This window comes from Ptychodera flava, chromosome 21 (assembly GCF_041260155.1).
Source record: "Ptychodera flava strain L36383 chromosome 21, AS_Pfla_20210202, whole genome shotgun sequence".
NCBI classification, from domain to species: Eukaryota; Metazoa; Hemichordata; class Enteropneusta; family Ptychoderidae; genus Ptychodera; species Ptychodera flava.
The window spans coordinates 33,813,212-33,834,629 of NC_091948.1; the positions used below are offsets into that span (position 1 = coordinate 33,813,212).

The window sequence follows — 21,418 nt, forward strand, 5'->3', positions numbered from 1 at the left end:
CTTCAGAGCAGCTCGTCTATTGTATTCCTTGTCAACTGAACAAGCTAATCAGTATTTCATGCATATAAAAGTACACCAACTCAATTTGCTAACAAGGCTATGTTGGTACACAAAAAATACACAAAAAACTTCTGATAATAAATTTATTTCTGAAACTCTGTCAACATATGATTTTTTGTTTATAACACCTGCAGAAGCAGATTTGTCAAAACATTTTAACAAATCAAACATGAAAAAATGATTTCAAGACATGTACTCTTCATTCTTCTGTTCAAGTTGGCAGTTTTAAAGTAAGACCATTGAACTTTGACATATTGCATATACTGGCATCTCATCAAAAAGATGACTTTGTGGAGGGTATAGCATATATTACCCCCCAATTTCACAGTGGAGGAATGATGTCTTTCAGTGGCATGGTATCTTTTCTAACATTTGCTGAACATCTTATTTTAAGCAAACCATCAAGATTTAACTTTGCTATTAGACAGGTTTGGCTACACGTTTTACGTTAACGTGAACGCGTAACATCATGAATTTCTGCGATGATGTCATCGACTTGTGTGTACGTTCCTCACGTACACGGAGCCGGCGTCGAGTATTTACATGGAGACAGCTGTGATCACATAATTTGTAAACGTGTAAATTTATTCTCATCTTTAGGTATCAAAACATGGTAAAAACTGTGAATCATTCATGCACATTGTTAGTTGGATATATGGTAGTGACATCCTCAAAGATGTTTATGTATTTTCGTCATTTTTTATGTGAAATTTCTTTGTCGATTCGCGGCATACCAGATAACCATTGGGCTATCCCTGTGATGTGGAAACAGACTACTAGGACCCAAGCTGAGCTGAATCATTTCTTGCGCATGCCACACAAATGGGTGACGTAACACATAGCCAAACGGATTTTTGAATATGTACGCCAACGCCATTGTGAATTCTACGCGTTCATGTTCACGTGAAATGTGTAGCCAAACCTGTCTATTATGTGCAGAAATACCCCAAGCAAAGAATGGAAAGGTGACCCTCAGAAGCAAGCATTTTGCAACAGATTAAAATTTTGACCAGAACCTTTCCAAAAGTTTGACATTGTTCTCATCGACACCAGTATAGGAAGTCAAGAAGCAAGGTATGGACTGCTTACAAAATTTGTGCTATGCCATATGCAGACTAGTTTTTTGAAACTATCTCAACTCCCTAGTTCAGATTACAAGAATGCTATAGCATGTGAGATATCTATCATTTGAACTGCATACATTTACTTGGTCATGGCAATAAACTTCTTAAAAATGCCATTGGCTTTTTACAGATTTCCTCGCATCAGCACATGATTGTAAGATCAAAATAGCAACCACTGGTGTCAATACGTCTAAAAGATATTACATACAGGAAATGTAAGTTTTCTTTTTGCAAATACTAAGTGAAGCATGTACACATTAGTACAGAGCTCCAACTTGCAAGAAATGATAATACACAATATATGATATTCTCTGAAGTCAGGATGACATTTTCATCTTTCAGTGAGAAATTGAGTGTTTGCTTTATGAAATTATGCTACAAAGTTACCATTTTGCTTAGTAGTCCTATCCTTTGTCAAGTACAAAACAGTTCCTTACATGCATCAGTAGAGATTGCTTCTGAGATTTTGTTCAGGGAAATGGCAGCTAAACAGAAAGACAAACACCAACTATACTGTGAGAGTTCTCAGAAGTTGCTTTGTAATAAATGTGATTAAGGTAGAATGGACATGCGCCTCAGGGACAGATATTTGGACTCAAAAACTTTTACAAAATTCATTTGTAGCTCATTTTGAAGCTTATGGAGTAAATAGAGTATTAAACTGGCTAAATTTTGTGAAAACCGGAAATTTTATTTACCCCATGGGGATAACACAGGGATGGCAGCCATTTGAATTTCAAATGTTGTTAATTATTGGCTTCTCTAGTACCAAACTTTGCAAAGTGATCCCTGTCTTTATTTTTTGACTTTGAAAGAGAATGGTTGAATGTTTGCTTGAGGAAAGTTTGAGCAAAATTTTGTCTTTCATTTTTGAAGTGCGAACTACATCAAAGTTTAAAAGAATTTTAATAGTCACCCGCATTTGACTATTAGCCAATGGTTAATGACCTCTTCGGTTGGTTATATGTGTTATACCAACAAAAGATGCATGCTATTAACTAGTATAGTGCTATGTATGACCCCCATTTGTAATTTAAACATGGCTAATATGCCTCTTACTATACTGTGAAAATTCATGGGGACAGATTACCTCAAAAGATCATTTTTTTTCGAACTCCAGAATACTTTTCATGTGAAGTGTCAGATTGCTTTCATCGCAGTTTGTAAACTTTATTATAAAACAATAGTTAGATTTCTTGTAAAAGTTAAAACAGCAGAGCAAGTGTGATCAACATCATTAATAATATGCACTTTTGTCAACTGTGACCTATATGTTCCTAACGTTCATTTTTTAAAAATGCAAACATATTTATGTGCGGCAGTAAGTAATCTGGAAAGACTTGACATAAAGACTTAGATTGCAACTCAAAAGACTGACATGTTCTGAGGACCATAGATCATACTGTCTGTGAGATTGATGATTTGGAACATTTATCAAAAGATTTTGAATGATATTCTCCCTTGTATGTGAAATAGGAAATGATTATGTTCTTTGCCAATGCAGACATGTCTGATAGTAAACATATTACAGAACACTTAACAAAACCTGGTGTGGTTTGTTATCAACATATGAAAGAATAACACAAAACATTCACTCTGAGTGTAAATATACAATCACACTGACAAAAAATATACAGTTACACATATATGACTTTTGGTATTGACTTGTAAAATGCACTTTAAATGCTATGGTATATGACTAACACAATGCACAGACTGCTTGGTTGGCATTGTGGGATTTCTTTCTCAGAAGGAAAAACAAGGTTATTAAAAATTGTTTAAATAAGTCAGAACTTTACAGCTATTGACCTCTTTCCTTAATTACTGTTTTATATAATTATGTTTGGAAGTGTCAATGTCAATATAATCAAAGAAAACAAAATTAATTATATATACACAAACAACATTACATATATGTTACCATGGATAACTTCATTAAAAGCCAATTGTGATCTCTATACTGTACTCTTTAGTAAATATTAAGAGATAAGATACCTGCTATATCATGATTGCCCAGCAGAGCACTAAAGTTGAAATGTTCCAAAGCAAGATGACAGTTGCATTTACAGACCAAATGATGTAACAATCATTGCTCCACTTTAAGAAAGAATAGAAGTGTCTCAATGAACTATAAACACATCTGAAAGCAACAATTGTTCGGAGTAAGATCACCGGCAAGTTCTGATACATTTAATAAAAGTAAATATAACAATTGCAAAATATCGACCTCACACAGATTGAGCCACATACTGCAAAGGGTGTATGTCAGTTTGTATGGAAAGAATATGAAACACAGCAAAATATCAATGACAAATATCCTATACTGATGGGTTGCACTGTACAAAAATTGCCATGAAAGCAGTTGTAAGACATGGGAATCACATTTTTAAACCAAGTTTGCAACAAGTGATAGTATTGGAGATTCATAAAAATCAAACATAAGATTGACAGGGCATCTAGTAACTTTCTATAATGAATGCCCTCTTATTTCATGTACAAAATTGGGGAAAAAGTCAGACAATTTACAACTTAGTTAAAACCGATGAACTGAAATGCACCTTAATCTCCATCTAATGTTCAATTTCCTAAATAATTTATGCAAATATTTAATGAGCATTGTTAGCAATATGCAAAGCTATTAGCAATGTGTGGAGAATATTTATCAGCCTAGAAATGAGTACTGCCTTCTAGCTTTTCCCAAATATTGCTGTAGAAAATGTGTCACTTTGAATGACAAGTACAACCAAAGCAAATACTCTAGTTAATCTTCTAATGGTCAAATGCACTTTTTTATGTTGTTTTGATTTTTAAAGGAAACAGCGCCAATCCTTGAAAAACATCAGTTTATAGCTTTACAAGTTTTTTAGAGGTAAGGACCTGATGGTTGAGTGGCTGTATGCACTGTAGGTGAAAGTTGCACTGTAATTGTACATATTATATTTCACTTCGCTCAAATTATAGCCATCTGATTGGCTGGAGCCAGGGTTGATATCTCAACTAGATCTTTAGACCTGTGTAATATTTGGAAGATTGTATCAATTTCAAACTTCCAGGTGAGAGCTCAACGCGTCATCATATTGGATTGGTCAACAGCTTTGATACATTTCAGTCTGATGTAGCTCACCGATGAAGAGCATGTACAGCAAGTGATGGCAATCGAACGACAACAACTATTTTTCAATTTCTTGTTGAGTATTTTTCAATGAAAATTCTTGAAATACGAAAATTTTGATCAATGCATTGTGTCACCTTATTGTATGGAATCAAATGTGCACATGCACTTGTGGTTTGTACTGACATGTCCTTTGAGTTTTTGTCAAGGCTATGCCCCTGAACCCTCGTCCCAACTTAGCTCTGACACAACAACATTGTCCACTAGTAGTTAACTGTATCATATATTAACAAAAACAGTAGGCAGCATTTGGTTGTGGATATGAGACCTGTGGGGTAAAAATTAGCATATTTGAGTGAAATAGTCATCTTGCTTTGCTTGGTGATTGTTTTCCACCAAATGTGTTAATTTCCAACCCCGAGGCATATATCCGCAACCAGTTATCAGAACATACTGTTAATAACCTCTAATTGTACATCTTATGACTGTGGCACTCCAACTTTCTACAAACCAGATACAATGTTATGAAAGAATAATATCTCTTGTGAGTTTTTAAGTTCTGTGAGTCTTTGATAAAAAAAACTGTTTTGTTATCAACCTTCTGAATATTATTGCAAAAAAACCTTGGCTACCAGGATAAAAAAGGATTAAGATGGTTGTGTAAATGACAAGGTGAATCTCCAGGTGTGTATTTAATCCCAATCCCTGTTGCTTCCGTAAACAGATCCAAATAATGCTAAGTTCCTCTAAAAATGACTAACTAAGCTATAACTTACATTAAGGAGTCGGCAATGTTAGTAGCTACAGACACAGAGTCCCTTATCCACATGTACCGGTATATTTCTCCCACCAAGTAATTACAGGGACGACGTTTTATACCTCCATACACTGTCCCTCCACAAAACTACTCTGTATTATGACTCATTGTGTTCGGTTTAGGATGCTTGTGCAATGCTGCTCAAAAATCATAGACCCATACTCTGCTGTTACTATGGTTTCAAATCAATTGGAGCGGCGTGCTGGCCAGCAAGGACTGTGCTAGATGGAAGTCAGGTTTGTAGTGGCACATAGACTGTTATCGCGACGGATGTTACTTTTCTTGGTCACCTCAAGTTACATACTGGACCTTGATATGTTTTGGATAAAACTGCAGTAGGACTGTCTGACTTCAATGAAATGGCTACAAATGCCATCGTCTATCTCAGGCTTGCAAGATGGAGGTTATAATGCTCACATGTTAATCTCTTTGTCACCCGTCAGCGGAACAAAATCTCCAGGGCTATGAATACAATTGTGCGAATTTGCGAGAATCACAAACTTACTACAAAGTGTATCAAAATTTGTGGAACGCTAGCAGGTGAAGAATCACAAAGCTATTTCGTATTTTGCTTTTCCAAGTTTCAATATTTTCCTAGTTGTCAGCATTGAATCATTCCTATTGAGAAACAGTATACCTTTTGATGAGATATTACAAACTTTTGGTCTGAAGAACAACTGTACTGCAAAGCAATTTCAGTCACATAAAGAATACTTTCTCAAGATTAAGTGCTTTCTAGGACAGTGCTTGATTACTGATTAATTCAATAGTGATCCTTTAGTTTGTGGCAGTTTCCAATTTCTTTCACATACACTGAAGGTGGTAAACTGCTGGAACAAATTTGTGTGAACACCAATAACATGAATAATGCAAATGTAACACTGAAAGTGACCGGTGCTGATTAAGCGGAGCAGCCACTAATCCAAAAATCAAGGATCTCCTGGATCACAGCTTTAAGTACTGATAACCTTTACAGGCAGGCATTTCAGCTCTACATCACTAGTGGACGCAATGATCATGTTAGCACTCATGGCATCCTGGGAGCGTTCAGCTCATATCAGGTAATATCGGTGTCAATTCAAGTCACTGTTTGTGATGTGAGGAAGCAAACAGGAAGAAAAATGATAAAAAGGAAAACTGATCATAACTTCCTAAATCATTGTATCAGCAGAGACTACATGTTCGAACATCACCATAACAACTAATGTCATCGCAGTGGAAATAATTGATTTATGTATCAGTATCAAAGTCATGAAAACTGAAAGCAATTTGATAGCAATTTGATTAGATAAAAAATATTGTAATAATACACTTGCATACAAAGTCAAGGTTTTCTGTTTTCTTCCAGAAGATCTTCAACACTCAGTCAAGGTTTTCTGTTTTCTTCCAGAAGATCTTCAACACTCAGTCTCCTTCAACAGTCATAAATCACTTTTCACACTAACAACTTTGAAAAAAAATAGTTCTATAGTAGTAGTAGTTAGCGTAGTAGTAGTAGTAGTATAGTAGTAGTAGTTAGCATATCTTACTAGAACATGGTGCAGACAATTGATTGTTTGCCCCTAAAAAAGTAAATGTTATTGGAGAAGACTGTATGAAGACTCTTTCAGTTTGATTCTGTAAATTCCAGGCAGGTCAGTATACCGGTAGATACTATCCAATGTGTCAAAAAAAACAAGCCGATATGATCCTTGAATTGGATCTGATATGTCAATGTGATCTCCAAACATCAAATAATAGTCCTATCCTGGTATGGAACTGCTGTACTTTTTGGAAGTTTTTTCACACTTGTGTTTCACGGGAGTATATGGCCTCAAACACTGTCTCTTGACTCCTGCTGCTGTCAACATTATTTCTTGTTGGTGATTCAACAGTCACTAGTTGTACAATTTGGTTGTTACGCCTCCATGCCTGCCATACATAGATGTGATATCTGCAGGAAAGCTAAACATTTACAGAAAAAGTCTTAAAAATTATTGTTTTTATGTAATGTTATACTTGTTATTCAGTTGTTATTTTGACACAATTTTGGGAAGGCAAGTTGATCTTTTCTGCTTTCATGTAAAATGTTTATATGAATATTACAACAAAGGTGGTGCTACTACTGTTTTCAATTTCTACCAGTTTCTGGTTAAAAAACTGAATAAATAGTCAAAGTAAGCAATTTGTACAGTGCTGAGATATTTCAACTACAGTTGACAATGGTTTTACTGGGATGACTGTGAATAAATCTTTCAGTGACAACATTCTCATAAACTTTGCCATACATCGAATAAATCAACACAGAGTTTTATTGGAAATTAATTACCATGTCAACATGTAGCATTATGACCCTTGGTGGAGTTTCAACAAAAAGACCTTCAAGCAGAAGACAAAACAATGGTCATATACTCACAGCAGCCCAAACAGTGTAAATCAATATCAATATGATGGTAAGACCAACCAGTCCGGCAGCTTCCCATGAGTGACCTTTGTGATTGAGATAATGCTGGGCGCCATTGAGACACAGCCAGGCACTGATGCTTACTAATGGAGTCAGAATGAAAAAACAAGCAACATCCCCAGCAAAGTTTCTTCTGTCATTGTTTTGGCTAGGTTGCTGGATCCACTGTCAAGGAAATGTACAGATTAATTCTCTTTCTACCTGGCTCCATAGACAAACAACAGAAATAAATACAACTTGGGAGAACAAGGATTAATCTAAATAGCACAAAATGTGATGTAATAGTCAAAGGCATTGGTCAGGCGTCAGATTGTATTGGCCGGAAATTTACTTACTTAAGGTTACAATTTCAATGGAAAACAAAAGGCCATGACACCTTCATAATCCTCTTACAGACTAGAACAAATTCAATCCCTGGGATCGAGTCCCCTACCTTTAAACTCTGCCTCTGTAAGCCGCCAACATAAATATTTTAAAGTACCTGATACTTCTTCATGTTAAATTCAAATTTATTAAGTATGTGTGAAACTAGCAGGCAACTATCTTGAATGTTGAAAGGGTAACATTGAATTTTTGAGAATTGAAATTAAATAGTGGAGGAATTAAACCATTCATAGCAAACATGGCCAAACATGAATTCAAATTTTTTAGAACTATATTTATCAGTGGGGACCCTATACCTACAGATCTGTAATAAAAGAGATAAGACAAAAACTGCCCAACGTTATCAACAACAGGATAATATGAAAAACTAAGAGAAACCATAAAGAGGGTATACCAGTAACATAGGCCTGAGGCTTTTCAGGCATATAACCTTTTTAGTCTATGTGACAGAATACTTATAGTGTTTTACCAGGAATGCATGCCCAAAATACATGGTTCACACTTTGATTGTTGGTGTTCCATGAACTCTTGATAACAGATTGATTGAGCAAATTTAATAATTACATCCATGACGAGATACACACTCACCTGCCTGATGGATTGTGGTCTTCTTTTGGTTCGGAATTCATAATTGCACAGTTCACATTGGGTAGAGTTAGCAGTAGCCAGCCACTGTTCTATGCATCCTCGGTGTAGATAGCTCATGGTACCTGTGCAACGGCAGGGTGATATCAGCTCTTCTCCAGCCTTGTCCCCTTCATGACAAATGCGACATATGGGCCCATCACTGACAACTGTACTAAAACTGAACATGAAACTTTGGTGTTTGATATCAATCTGATTTCACATCAGTGAGACTTGGCATATTATGTAATCTTTTTAATATCCTGACCAAGTAACTTAGATGCAAGTACTCATAGCTGACAACACTGAGACTGAATCAACCAATGATGTCTTCTTAATTTACATCAGAATGGATATCAGATTTCCAGTAACTTTATACTGCTGAAAGCAAGTTATCAGCTCATCCGTTTATGGTATGGTCGTATGCTCTTGAACCAATTGTACTGGTATATGCTATGTGTACAAATCATATTGAATGATGGGTAATCTCAACTTGGTATGATATGAGTACTATAATCATACTTGTCAATGAATAATCTCACGCACTATAACATGTATAAAGCCTATAGACAACTGTATCTCTGGAAGGATTAAGATTCCAGATACAGCTGGGGTATAGGCCGCGTTCAAAAAAAATGGTGGGGGGGGGGGGCTGGAGGAATCGTGATTGAAATCTTATTTTTTTTCAGATCCCCCCCTCGATACCCTCAAAAATTTTCAACTCCCCCCTCAATACCCTCAAAAATTTTCAACCCCCCCCCCCCCCAATTACCATATAGCCGCATATTTGTTAGGAATGCACGCAGAGTAAAAAAAAACATGTAATGTGTCGTTCTGCACGCAAATGTTCAACACTACCTCTTATCAGCAGGTTGTAGAGCCATATACCTAGGGCAAGTTCTTAAATGATTCATTTTTAAATGCATCAGTGAACTTTTGGATTTCTCAGTCTAAGCCGACTTGAGTTTATCCAACTCCGGCCAGTTCAATGGCACCAGCTGAAAAGCACACAAAATGACAATCATGAGAGAGTATGAAAATTGTGTATTCCTAGCTACGTTTAACCAAATTGTGAAAAAATGAGCACAGTGACCTACTGAAAATTTTTTTTCAAAAGTACAAGACATACAACTCAGATGCCACTTATAAAATGTTTTACAAAATTGACAATACTGGAAGGTTAAAATATTCCATGAAATTAATGTTTTAATCTCAGAAATTTTGGGTGTAATAATGGCAAATTTGATAAAAAATAAAAGATTCCATTTAGTCACACATTTTTCCCTTTAAATTAGAGTCTTTACTGTTTAAAGTTTTACTTTTGTGTTATTGGTACAATGAGATGTGAAAATTTCATTCACTGCATGAACTTGAAATGAATGGTTTATATATTGATTTTAAGTGATTTTAGAAAAACTGACTTTTCATCGTACATTTGTATAAGATCAAGTATGGTGACCCCATCTTTTTTCTCTAATATTTGATTGTTCTCATATGCCAGAATTCAAAAATCCATGGTAACTGTTAGTCCCCTAGTCTTCTATGTGTTGCTCTCTGGCTGGATCTTGTGTACAAGTAGATGTATGTTTCACTGTCAATTGAGTGTCCTATGACCGAAACTCTTCTTAAACTACATCAGAGTCAGAGCTACATGTATCACTGTCACTGCCAGTATGTAGTAGCAGGGCAGTAGTTGTATTAACTTTTTATTTTGACAATATTTTTGTTCAGTTTATACAATTGTGTTCTTGTTCTACCCCCTACAGAATGTTGAGCTATCCAGTATTCAGCTTGCCAATTAACACAGCCTACATGTACCGTGCATTTGCATCATTCAATTATCACCAATATTTAGACAAACAGGCTTTGTTGAAAAACTGAATATTGTGTTTTTCAGCAGCATGCTGTAGAGAGACACCAAGAAACTGTGTTTGATAAATTGCATAGAAATGTTGAAAAATTATCAAAAGTTGTAGCTCCTGCCCCATTACAAGGCCAACTTGTTCTACGAAAATTTAATGACATTCATACATTTTTAGACTTTTTCGAGATTAAAGACATAAAATGAGACAAAGCGGTTCTGGGTTTTGTTTAATTATTACTAACATTAGAACATTGGCTACATCAAAATGTTGGGAGCGACATCAAAATGTTGGGAGTCAAAATATTTTCAGGTCCCCCCCTATAGGCAGAGCAAAACTTTCAAGTCCCCCCCCTCGACTACCCCAAAAATTTTCGATCCCCCCCTGAATTCCTCCAGGCCCCCCCCCCCCCCCCTCACCACATTTTTTGAACGCGGCCTAACATCGATACCCTATGGAGCTTGTTGAGGCATTCATGACTTGGATTTATGTTATTGTTACCCATTGATAAATTGATTGTATACTGCATATCAGATAAACCTTGCAGTACTTCCACAAAAATCTTGGAATTATGTAACTATATAGTATCATATGGTATTGTAATATTTGCAAGTTATTTGTATCTATTTTAGAAATATGTTGATTGAACGATTACTGACCTTGTCACACTCAGGCATCCATGATGATCTAAAGACACAGGCTGCTCAGTGCATGTTGTTATAATTCCAGATGAGGAGAGTTTCACAACAGGAATAAGAGGTGTACCTTTTGATAACCTGGCTGATGTCTCTATTGGAACTGTGGTGCCAGATGTATGGGTGGTCTCCATCTAATAGACCAGTGGAAAAAACAAAACACAAAATGTGGAGAGGAATCTCTAGTCTGAAAACAGTGGAACACAATACTGTAGTATTACAGGTTGGCTGCATTGTATCAGTGGCATTTTGGCCACATACTCTTCGGAAGTCATACAATGGAAGTTAAATCAATTTGGGGAGCTCAACAAAATCATTACACAGGTAATATGAACCTTAACATTTGTTAGGCTGTTGATGACAAATGTTTACACCGAGATTGAGAAAACACAAAATAGACAAAAGGTACTTTATTTTCATAGAGATGTAAATCATGACTGGTCACAAAAGAAATTAAATTTGTGATTTTAAAGTAAGTCTTGTCTGTCCTTGGAAAATGGCTAATTTGCCACATACACCATAATATCTGCGATATTTCGTAAAGCTGCATTACATGTAATTTAATTATGACTATAGACTTATTTGTATGGTATGTACTGTGAAACAAATATGGTATATAATGTGTGTGGACTAGACTTGTACTGTGACAATTTGAAAATTTCCCTTTTAAATAGCCGTAACATTAATAATTCTAAACAGGAAGAAACAAAAATAGCGTCAATGACACTTTGCTTATGTTTGTACATTGTGACAGGCCCTTGTGAGCGTACGTAATACCGTCTATGGGCCTTAGCTTGAAATATCCAAATGTCAAGTGCATCTGAACACATTTTGATGCACCTTCCATCAAATACTAGGGTTGATTAGTAATACTAATGTAACGGTTGACAACTGTTCTACTGGACAAACAACACACATACATTACCATGCAGTCTGATACATGAAAATTAGTGATACAGTCCATGATATAAAGATGTCCTCTGATAATATTGTATTAAACGGGAAGTTACAAGACCGTGGGTGCACAATAGGGAAATTACTGATGATGCAGCCATTTGCATACACTGGGCGGGAGTTTTTGAATTCTCATAGCATCGCTTTGACCATATGATAAATTTGAATAGTCATGATGGGCACCTCTGTGACGCAAAGAGGGGTCAAATGGTCGTACAGGGATCATATTTTGAAATATATGTGTTCTCCGACAAATGAAGGAACAATTGTTCAGTTTATTTTTTGACTCAAGTTTAGTCGGTATGGATTCACAGACATATGCCAGATTCCATGACAATGAACGCCTGAAACATGACAAAAATATGGGATTCTGGGACCAAATACGACACATCTGATCAGTAGCGTGGCTTTTTTACATTTGCATAGATTTACGATAATCCGGCTTTTATTACCTGTTTAAGTTGAATTTATCTAACCAATATTAGTAATTCATCAAGCAGAAATATTTAAGAAACATTATTGGCTTGGTTGGAGGTCTTTGGTTAGGTTTCTGGAAAAATCACCACCAACATGTAAAATTCTGGTAGCATCGGAGATTTTTACCAAGTTTACACTTTTGCTGCTCATTAGCATACTTTTGGTAAATGATAACACATATTCCCATTGTCAGTTGAGCATGCATCTCAACACAAAATACAAATTTTGCAGCAGCTCACAATTTTTTGCAATTGGACCAGGGAATATATAAATGAGATATTCGGCATATTGTTTTTGACCAAAAACAATAATTGTCCCAAAAATACAGTTTTTGTCAAAATTTGAACAAAACTGAAAGATTGTCCCAGAGAACCTTCGTCAAATTTTGAAGCAATCCGACAAGCAATTTCAAAGATTTGTTGACAGAAATAAAGAAAAAAATTACCAAAAAATACAGTACCAATATGTGAGGTTCACTATAAATTGAACAAACTCTACAAAAGTTTACCCCTTGGAACATGCATATCCTTAGTTTCACAGCGATTGGACAAGTTATTTCAGAGATGATATTTTTAAACAAAAATACGAAAAAATTACCTTAAAATACAAATATTGAACTTTCACCACAATTTGAAGACACTCAACGAAGGTTGCCCCTAGAAACATGCATATTAAGGTTCAAAGCAACCAGACAAGCAGTTTCAGAGAAGAAGATTTTTTGACCAAAAAGGGAAAAATTGCCCTCAACATACAATACGAAAATTTCACCACAATTTTAAGAAATCTAAGAGAGGTCAACCATAAGGTTATGCATACCAAGTTTCTAAACAACTGGATGAGTGTTTTCAGAGAAGATGATTTTTTTACCTAATTGGGCCCATAGAAATATACATACAGACATACAGATGCCACTGACCTACCATATCAGCTCTCTTTGGTATATATACATACCATGTGAGGTAAAAAAATTTTGCCTTATCCATATGAAATAAGTATCTATGAAATATTGTAATACATCCCTGTGCAATTAGTTTAAAATACATTGGGAAAACTAATGTACAAATGAACCTGGCATTTACTCTGAACCGTGCTATGATTTTTTCGTTCCCAGAATCTATATGTATTTAGTCTGAGACTTTCATCATGAAGTATTTGTTGTGTAGAACCTCTCCATAGGTAAGGTACATTTACCACAGGTGAAGAGGTTTAACTTGACAAATATTTTATGTGAATTTGAACTCTTTCTCGACTGACTGTCTACACATCAGCATCTGAGTTGTCTGTCACTTTTACTTGATATTACTGTCGTTTGCAGATAAGAATGGACAGTGAAATTGATCTAAATGTTATCACACTTGTGTAATTGGTTTGTTAAAGTTGTTTGAAAATTTACTACAGGATCGGTAACTTAAGTTGAGTTGTGGCAAACTAAAGACAGATTATAGTGTTGTTTCACAGTAGGTTTCTGCTGTAATTGTTGATATAAAGCAATAAAGTAGACACTGATTAGTGTCTCTGTGTGTGTGTAGGGTAAAGATTTTCTGACTTTCTATCCCCATACATTTCGACAACTTTCTCACTTATTATTTCTGGCGTATGTACACCTCTTTTCCTGTAAATCCTAATTTTTGGGGGCAAAGAACTTCTTCAATGCAAAGGCAACAAGAATCTAATGAACAACTAGACTCTGACTCGGCTGTGATACAATGTAAACTCAGAGTAGTTTATAAGAAATGTAATGTGATTCTGTGTATGTGAAGTACACTAAGTGTACTCCTGGTGTGTGTTTATTATGGGCCCATAAACGCTCTTTGGTTTTCACCGCAGTTACAACAAGTCAGTGCAACTTCTGAGGCAAGTTTTGGAACAACTTTACAAACCAAATACACAAGTGTGATAACATTTAGATCAGTTTCACTGTCCATTCTTATCTGCATACCAGTGTAACAACAGCTTCGTAGTTTGTCATATTTTCATAATAGACATCTGACAGGTTTGTAAATCATCCCATTTCGACCATGCATATTCATGATAATCTAGCTCGCTATAGTCCCTTAAAAACATTCACAGCGGAGCGGTGTGACGTTTAGCTGAGCTCTATATAGGTATCTTGTTAAAAAATTCAGGAAGTCACTCGTAATCACAATCATGCATAGCAGCTGATAACCGACAGTTCTATTACTCATGGAAAGTTTGGCAGCCTAATGTTTGAAATGAAAAGCATTTGAATGACTACCTGTCTGCAAAGGAACCATACAAAATGTCTGATTGTCCCCGCTTTCTGGCTTTTTATAAAGACTTCTTCCGCTGGACGTAACTCAAGGACACAACTGATGAAGACACGTACTGCATGGCTGTGCCAGTATAGACACTGCGACAGTCGACTGTGATGCGCGATAAGTCTTACTATTTATCGAAACGCGAATATGACACAATAAACTATTAACACATAATGTTAAGCGAAACTCAAATCTTTAAAAAAGTTGGGTCCACCGTGAAAAGAGCAGAGTCAATTCTCTCAATGACGTAATACTTCGGGAAGCTTTGTCACATCACCCTTTCAATGTGAGCTTCGAGTACAAAGATATCTGGCAACAGCAGACGTCCAAGGACAGACATGGTAAGATCGATCAGCGACTGAAAAATAACAAAATGCGTGACCCTCAAAGAAAAAGCTTAAACTTTAGTATAGTGCGGCTAAATTAGTTTAATTTTGACGCCACATCAAAACAGGCATCCGGCAGTGTAAAATGTAGCGGTCGACATCTGCTCCCTGGCTCGGAGAGCTTACGTCACAATAGTAGAGAGCGCTGCATCAGACCTCAGACGACAACAATCGAGGACACAGAAGGAATAATTAATAAGACGAAAGGATACTGTCACATACATATCACATGGGGCTAACATACCTTCGTAAGTAAAGTCAGGGAACAAGAAAAATACGTTCATCGCTTCGTAGACTTTATCAAGTTCCCCATAGCCGTTAACTGTTGTCAATATCGGGAGACGCATACAACTGCACGAGGGGCTTTCAGCAACAACGATTACCCAATCACGTTACGTTCTGGTAACCTCGTCTACGATTTGACCAATCAATGCGTAGCTGTCTAAAACAAACTACACCACGCGCGGAAAATGCACGTGTTGGAACACAGTTGCTTGTAAAGTTCATCATGTACAGCCTGTAACAGGTAAGTGCAGAAGAGAGCTGTACAGTCTGCAGCCCGCGGTTACGCGCTGTGGCCGCTCCTGAGTTTTTATTACAAGCGTATACCAGTACTATACAATCCCTTTATTTATGGCGATCGGGTGGCGATAACCCATTTCCCGTAGTCAACACAGCTTTCGTCATCGGCATCGTCTTCATTATCTGTCTGCGAAAAGACAAATGTTAATGGCTTTGTTTTGCCTCGTTGCCAATCATATTCCCTCTATGATAGAGCATTGTAGAGGGGCCGTCAGCCAGTCAACAAAGTCTGCATGAGCAGTAATTACTGTATGATTTACAGGATTTATATAATTTTGGTTGTCAAGACTTTTAACTCAACCAACTGTTTTCCACATGTTCCGCTTTTCCTCTGTTTAGTGTTTTTGTATATAAACAATAAAGTAATGAATTTCAATTTATCATATTTGGAAATTTCTGTTGCCACAGATATATTACTTAAACACTTACCTGCACAAATTAAACACAGCCCTGCTATGCAGAGCTATAAAGTGATTAGGTAGGCCATAGACGGCAGTGCAGACAGTGGAGCGTCTGTCTATAGAGGGACTGTGGTCTATGGTACTGGTAGACTGGTGTACAGGAGCGACCAAAGTTCATGTGCCCAGAATTGCAGAACAGACCATTGAGATACAAGTGTAGCTTGTACCTCGAGGTCCGCCTCCATGAACAGACTTAGACTTGTATTAGGCCGCATGGTAGGGGGGGGGGGGAGGGCTGTAGGAATTCAGAGGGATTCGACAATTTTTTGGATAGTCAAGGGGGGACTTGAAAGTTTTGCTCTGCCAGAGGGGACCTGAAAATATTTTGGCTCCCAACATTTTGATGTCGTCCAATGGTTCTGATATTAGTAATAATTAAACAAAATCTAGAACCGTTTTGTTGCATTTTATGTCTTTAATCTCGAAAAAATCTGAAAACGTATGATTGCCATTAAAATTTCATAAAAACAACAAGTTGGCCTTGTAATGGGGCAGGAGCTGCAACTGTTGATAATTTTTTAGCTCACATTTGATATACCAATGTGAGGTTATCGTATAAGCTGAAGTCGGTGGCGTCTGTATGTATGTACGTATGTACAGTATGTCCGTCAACATCAGAAACACGCAGACCGCTGCACGTTTCAGCTTGGTATTTGGTGTGTGGATGCATCCTGGGCTGTAGATGGGATTTGTTCAAATGAAGTCTGCATTGCCAAAATTATGCAAATGAGCTTACAAAATGTGAAAACGGTCAAAAATTAATAACTCAAGAACCACTTTTTTAATTGCTTTTAAAATTAGTGGGCAAGTACCTTAGGTGGACCTTATACACTTAAAAGTATATTGTGAAGATATCTTGAATTTTGTATTTTTGCTGAATTTTTTGGTGATTTTTCTAATTTTAAGTAAAAATTATTCTTCCCTGAAACCGCCAGCCCAGTTGCTTTCAAATTTGGGTTGGATGTTTCCAAGGGTGTTACTCTTCTAATTTGTTGAAATTATGACAAAATTGGGAAAATTACTATTTTGGGGCAATATATGTCATTTTTGGTCAAAAAATCTTAAAAAGTATTTTCTTTTTACTGTCGTTTGCAGATAAGAATGGACAGTGAAATTGATCTAAATGTTATCACACTTGTGTAATTGGTTTGTAAAGTTGTTTGAAAATTTACTACAGGATCGGTAACTTAAGTTGAGTTGTGGCAAACTAAAGACAGATTATAGTTTGTTTCACAGTAGGTTTCTGCTGTAATTGTTGATATAAAGCAATAAAGTAGACACTGATTAGTGTCTCTGTGTGTGTGTAGGGTAAAGATTTTCTGACTTTCTATCCCCATACATTTCGACAACTTTCTCACTTATTATTTCTGGCGTATGTACACCTCTTTTCCTGTAAATCCTAATTTTTTTTGGGCAAAGAACTTCTTCAATGCAAAGGCAACAAGAGTCTAATGACAACTAGACTCTGACTTGGCTGTGATACAATGTAACTCAGCAGCAGCATATAAGGAATGTAATATGAGTCTGTGTATGTGAAGTGCACTTCAAAGTGTACTCCCTGGTGTGTGTTTATTATGGGTCCATAAAAGCTCTTTGATTTTCACTGCAGTTATAACAAGTCAGTGCAACTTCTGAGACAAGTTTTGGAACAACTTTACAAACCAATTACACAAGTGTGACAACATTTAGATCAATTTCACTGTCCATTCTTATCTGCATACCAGTGTAAAGCCCCTGGACAGACAACTTTTATATTTGGTACACAGCTTGTCTGAGAGCTCTGTTATTTGGTCCAAAAGTCCCGAGGGATGTTGTAAGTTAAATTTTGGAAACCCTAAATTTGTATATTTTAGCTAATTTTCTCAGTTTGTGACCTTATTATAATTGACCTACACCAACCCAAGATATGTTGTGAGACAGTTTTGAAGGCTGTGAACAAAATTTTGTCATATTTGCTATCAATTTGTAGGAAAATTTGATCCAGAAAACAAAGCTGAGGTGTTATTTTTTCATTGGGGACCAAGTTTTGCAACTTTTCCTTGTGAGACACACAAGAACTGTTGAGAAATTTGCAACCAGGATAATTCTAAATGTCGTAATCACCCCCCCCCCCCCCCAAGTGGAAGGCATTTCACTATCTGTAACTAACTTAAGTGCTGTTTACATTCAAATGATAGCACTTATAGCAGTAATTAAAAAGTTTCCTGCCATCTGGCCTTATGTAATGCCAAGGGAAGGAACATTTGATATTCAGGAGGGGGTAGGGTCTAGTAGATTGATGAGGAAGCATTACTTTTTTACCAGATCCCTTGTACATTTTTTTCCCCCACTCCCACCTTTTCTTTTTATCAAGCCTTCTCTGGCTACTAGTATTTTTTGTTGTTGACATTTGCTTATGTATTTAGGATCTGCTTGTCCCATTGCTAAAGAAGTTGATATGCATGTTCCTAAAGATGACCTCCAGTACCTAAGTTAGAGACCTTTTTGCTTTTGTCATTCTGGTTTTTCTAGTTTAAATATTTCTTGAATGGACCAATTCAAACAGAATATGAGCACATAGTGTCCTTGACGGTATTTTTTAATATTTCTATGCAATGTATCAAACACAGTTTCTTGATGTTTCTCTACAGCATGCTGAAAAACAAAATATTCAGTTTGTCTACAAAGCCAGTTTGTCTAAATATTGGTGATAATTGAATTAGACTTCAGACTGAAAATTATTTGTCAATGATGCAAATGCACGGTACATGTTGGCTGTGTAGGCAAGCTGAATACTGGACAGCTCAACATACTGTAGGGAGTAGAACAAGAATGCAATTGTATAAACTGAATACAAATATTGTCAAAATAAAAAGTTAATACACATACTGCCCTGCTACTACATACTGGCAGTGACAGTGATACATGTAGCTCTGACTCTGATGTAGTTTAAGAAGAGTTTCGGTCATAGGACACTCAATTGACAGTGAAATATACATGTACCTGTACACAAGATCCAGCCAGAGAGCAACAGATAGAAGACAAGGGGACTGACAGTTACCATGGATTTTTGAATTCTGGCATATGAGAACAATCAAATATATAGAGAAAAAAGATGGGGTCACCTTGCTTGATCTTATACAAATGTATGATGAAAAGTCAGTTTTTATCATTCTTTTCAAGTTCATGCAGTGAATGAAATTTTCACATCTCATCGTACAATAACACAAAAGTAAAACTTTGAACAGTAAAGACTCTAATTTAAGTGAAAAAATGTGTGACTGAATGGAATCATTTACTTTTTATCAAATTTGCCATTATTACACCCAAAATTTCTGAGATTAAAACATTAATTTGATGGAATATTTTAACCTTCCAGTATTGTCAATTTTGTAAAACATTTGTAAGTAGCATCTAACTTGTGTATGTCTTGTACTTTTGAGAACAAATATTTTTTCAGTAGGTCACTGTGCTCATTTTTTCACTATTTGGTTAAACGTAGCTAGGAATACACAATTTTCATACTCTCTCATGATCATCATTTTGTATGCTTTTCAGCTGGTGCCATTGAACTCGCCAGAGTTGGATAAACTCAAGTCGGCTTAGACTGAGAAATCCAAAAATCCACTGATGCATTTAAAACTGAGTCAATTTAAGAACTTGCCCTAGGTATATGACTCTACAACCTGCTGATAAGAGGTAGTGTTGAACATTTGCGTGCAGAACGACACATTGCATGTTTATTTTTACTCTGCGTGCATGCCTAATAAATATGCGGCTATATGGTAATTTAGAGGGGGGGGGTGACTTGAAAATTTTTTTATGGTATTGAGGGGACTTGACAATTTTTGAGGGAATTGACGGGGATCTGAAAACAAATGAGATTTCAATAGTGATTCCTCCAGCCCCTCCCACATTTTTTTTTGAATGCAGCCTTAGTTACAACCCACCACTTCGCACAAGTGGCTGTGTTTTACTGCTCCGACTGTGAGCTCAAGAAGTCTATTCACAGTATCCAGTCTTCCATCGTTGTTACATATTTCAGGTGCAGCCAACAAATAATGCACTTTATGTAAAAGGGGTGCTTCTTTTGATAAGATGTATTGTGCAAGACAAGTAATGTGAACTGACATATTTCAAGTCCGGAGGGTAATCAATTAGCTGCTCATAATTTGTCCCCCACTGAAAATTTGTCGACTTACTCTTCCTCACACAAAGTTCATTTTTACCCACTCCCCACATATTTTTGCCTGTTTCCCATCCCCAGTGTGAATTTTAAAGCTCCCGGCCCTGCCCTGTGGTGAAAAAAATGTCGATTTCCCCTGCCCTGGAAAAAATTACCCCTTAAAATTTTATCATTTCCCGTGACATGAAGCTCCCCTGCCTTGTTATGAAAAAAACTGTCGATTTTCCCTTGCCCTGAAAAAAAAATTTCCCTGGTCCTCAGCCAATCAACCAATATCTGCCCTGCCTGACAAAAACACTAAAATCTGCTCCCTGCCAGCTAAAAATATGTTCCCTGCCCAAGCAAAATTAAAATTTCCTCTTCCCTCAAAAATTGCTCTAGGAATAGCTTTTTTGATGAATAGCTCCGTTTGCTGCACCTGATATTTCAAATGTGTGGCACTGCTTGTAGACATGATAACAACAACGAAAACGCATTACAGGTATTAAAGGCCCATGAGCTGCAACTCTGTGAAATTTGTCCAACCTCAAGGTACCTCCAATTTCCTCAGATATTCATTGCAATCTGCAAATTGAATGATATAGTCATTAACTATGCCTCAACAATATTTGCTTGTGGCAGGATAGGCAAGAAATTGAACAGGTTTTTGTTCATTTTAAATTTCCTGCCATTTTCAAAATCTTGCCATATGCTATGTGAAAAAGGGAGAATTTTTTGTCAAAGTGGGCATATCCCTTTCCCATCCTTTCAGTGGGTTGCACTATGTTGTATTTGTAAAATATTAAAATGTGTACACGCACCATTTACACTGTTTATCATGTAGTTGTATGGAGGAGGCCATATTTGGGTGCAGCACCTGTTTATTATTTTGTCTTACTGAAACCTCCCCATGCAGCCACACTCAGTGGATAATACACCCTTTGTGCCTGTTGCGAGGGGGCATGGAATTATGGGAAAATACTAACTGGAAGTGCAGTAAAACATACGACTCCC

At 36.6% G+C, this 21,418-nt stretch overlaps 1 protein-coding gene across 1 annotated transcript; it reads right to left on the bottom strand.

The window, feature by feature from the left end:
* Nucleotides 1-129: 129 nt before the first annotated feature.
* On the bottom strand, nt 130-15,598 carry LOC139122072 (E3 ubiquitin-protein ligase MARCHF2-like). The gene is made up of 5 exons (XM_070687449.1): nt 15,462-15,598; nt 11,086-11,255; nt 8,529-8,745; nt 7,509-7,721; nt 130-7,057 (listed from the first exon to the last, which is right to left on the bottom strand). The coding sequence occupies exons 2-5, from the start codon at nt 11,253-11,255 to the stop codon at nt 6,896-6,898; spliced, it is 762 nt and encodes a 253-aa protein (XP_070543550.1). The 5' UTR covers nt 15,462-15,598; the 3' UTR covers nt 130-6,895.
* Nucleotides 15,599-21,418: the final 5,820 nt, after the last annotated feature.

Coding starts and splice junctions, on each gene's coding strand:
- LOC139122072 (XM_070687449.1), bottom strand. CDS start 11,255: ATGGAGACCACCCATACATCTGGCACCACAGTTCCAATAGAGACATCA. Junction 7,722..8,528: donor GACCACAATCCATCAGGCAG/GTGAGTGTGTAT, acceptor TTTCCTTGACAG/TGGATCCAGCAACCTAGCCA. Junction 7,058..7,508: donor TTTACACTGTTTGGGCTGCT/GTGAGTATATGA, acceptor GTAAATGTTTAG/CTTTCCTGCAGATATCACAT.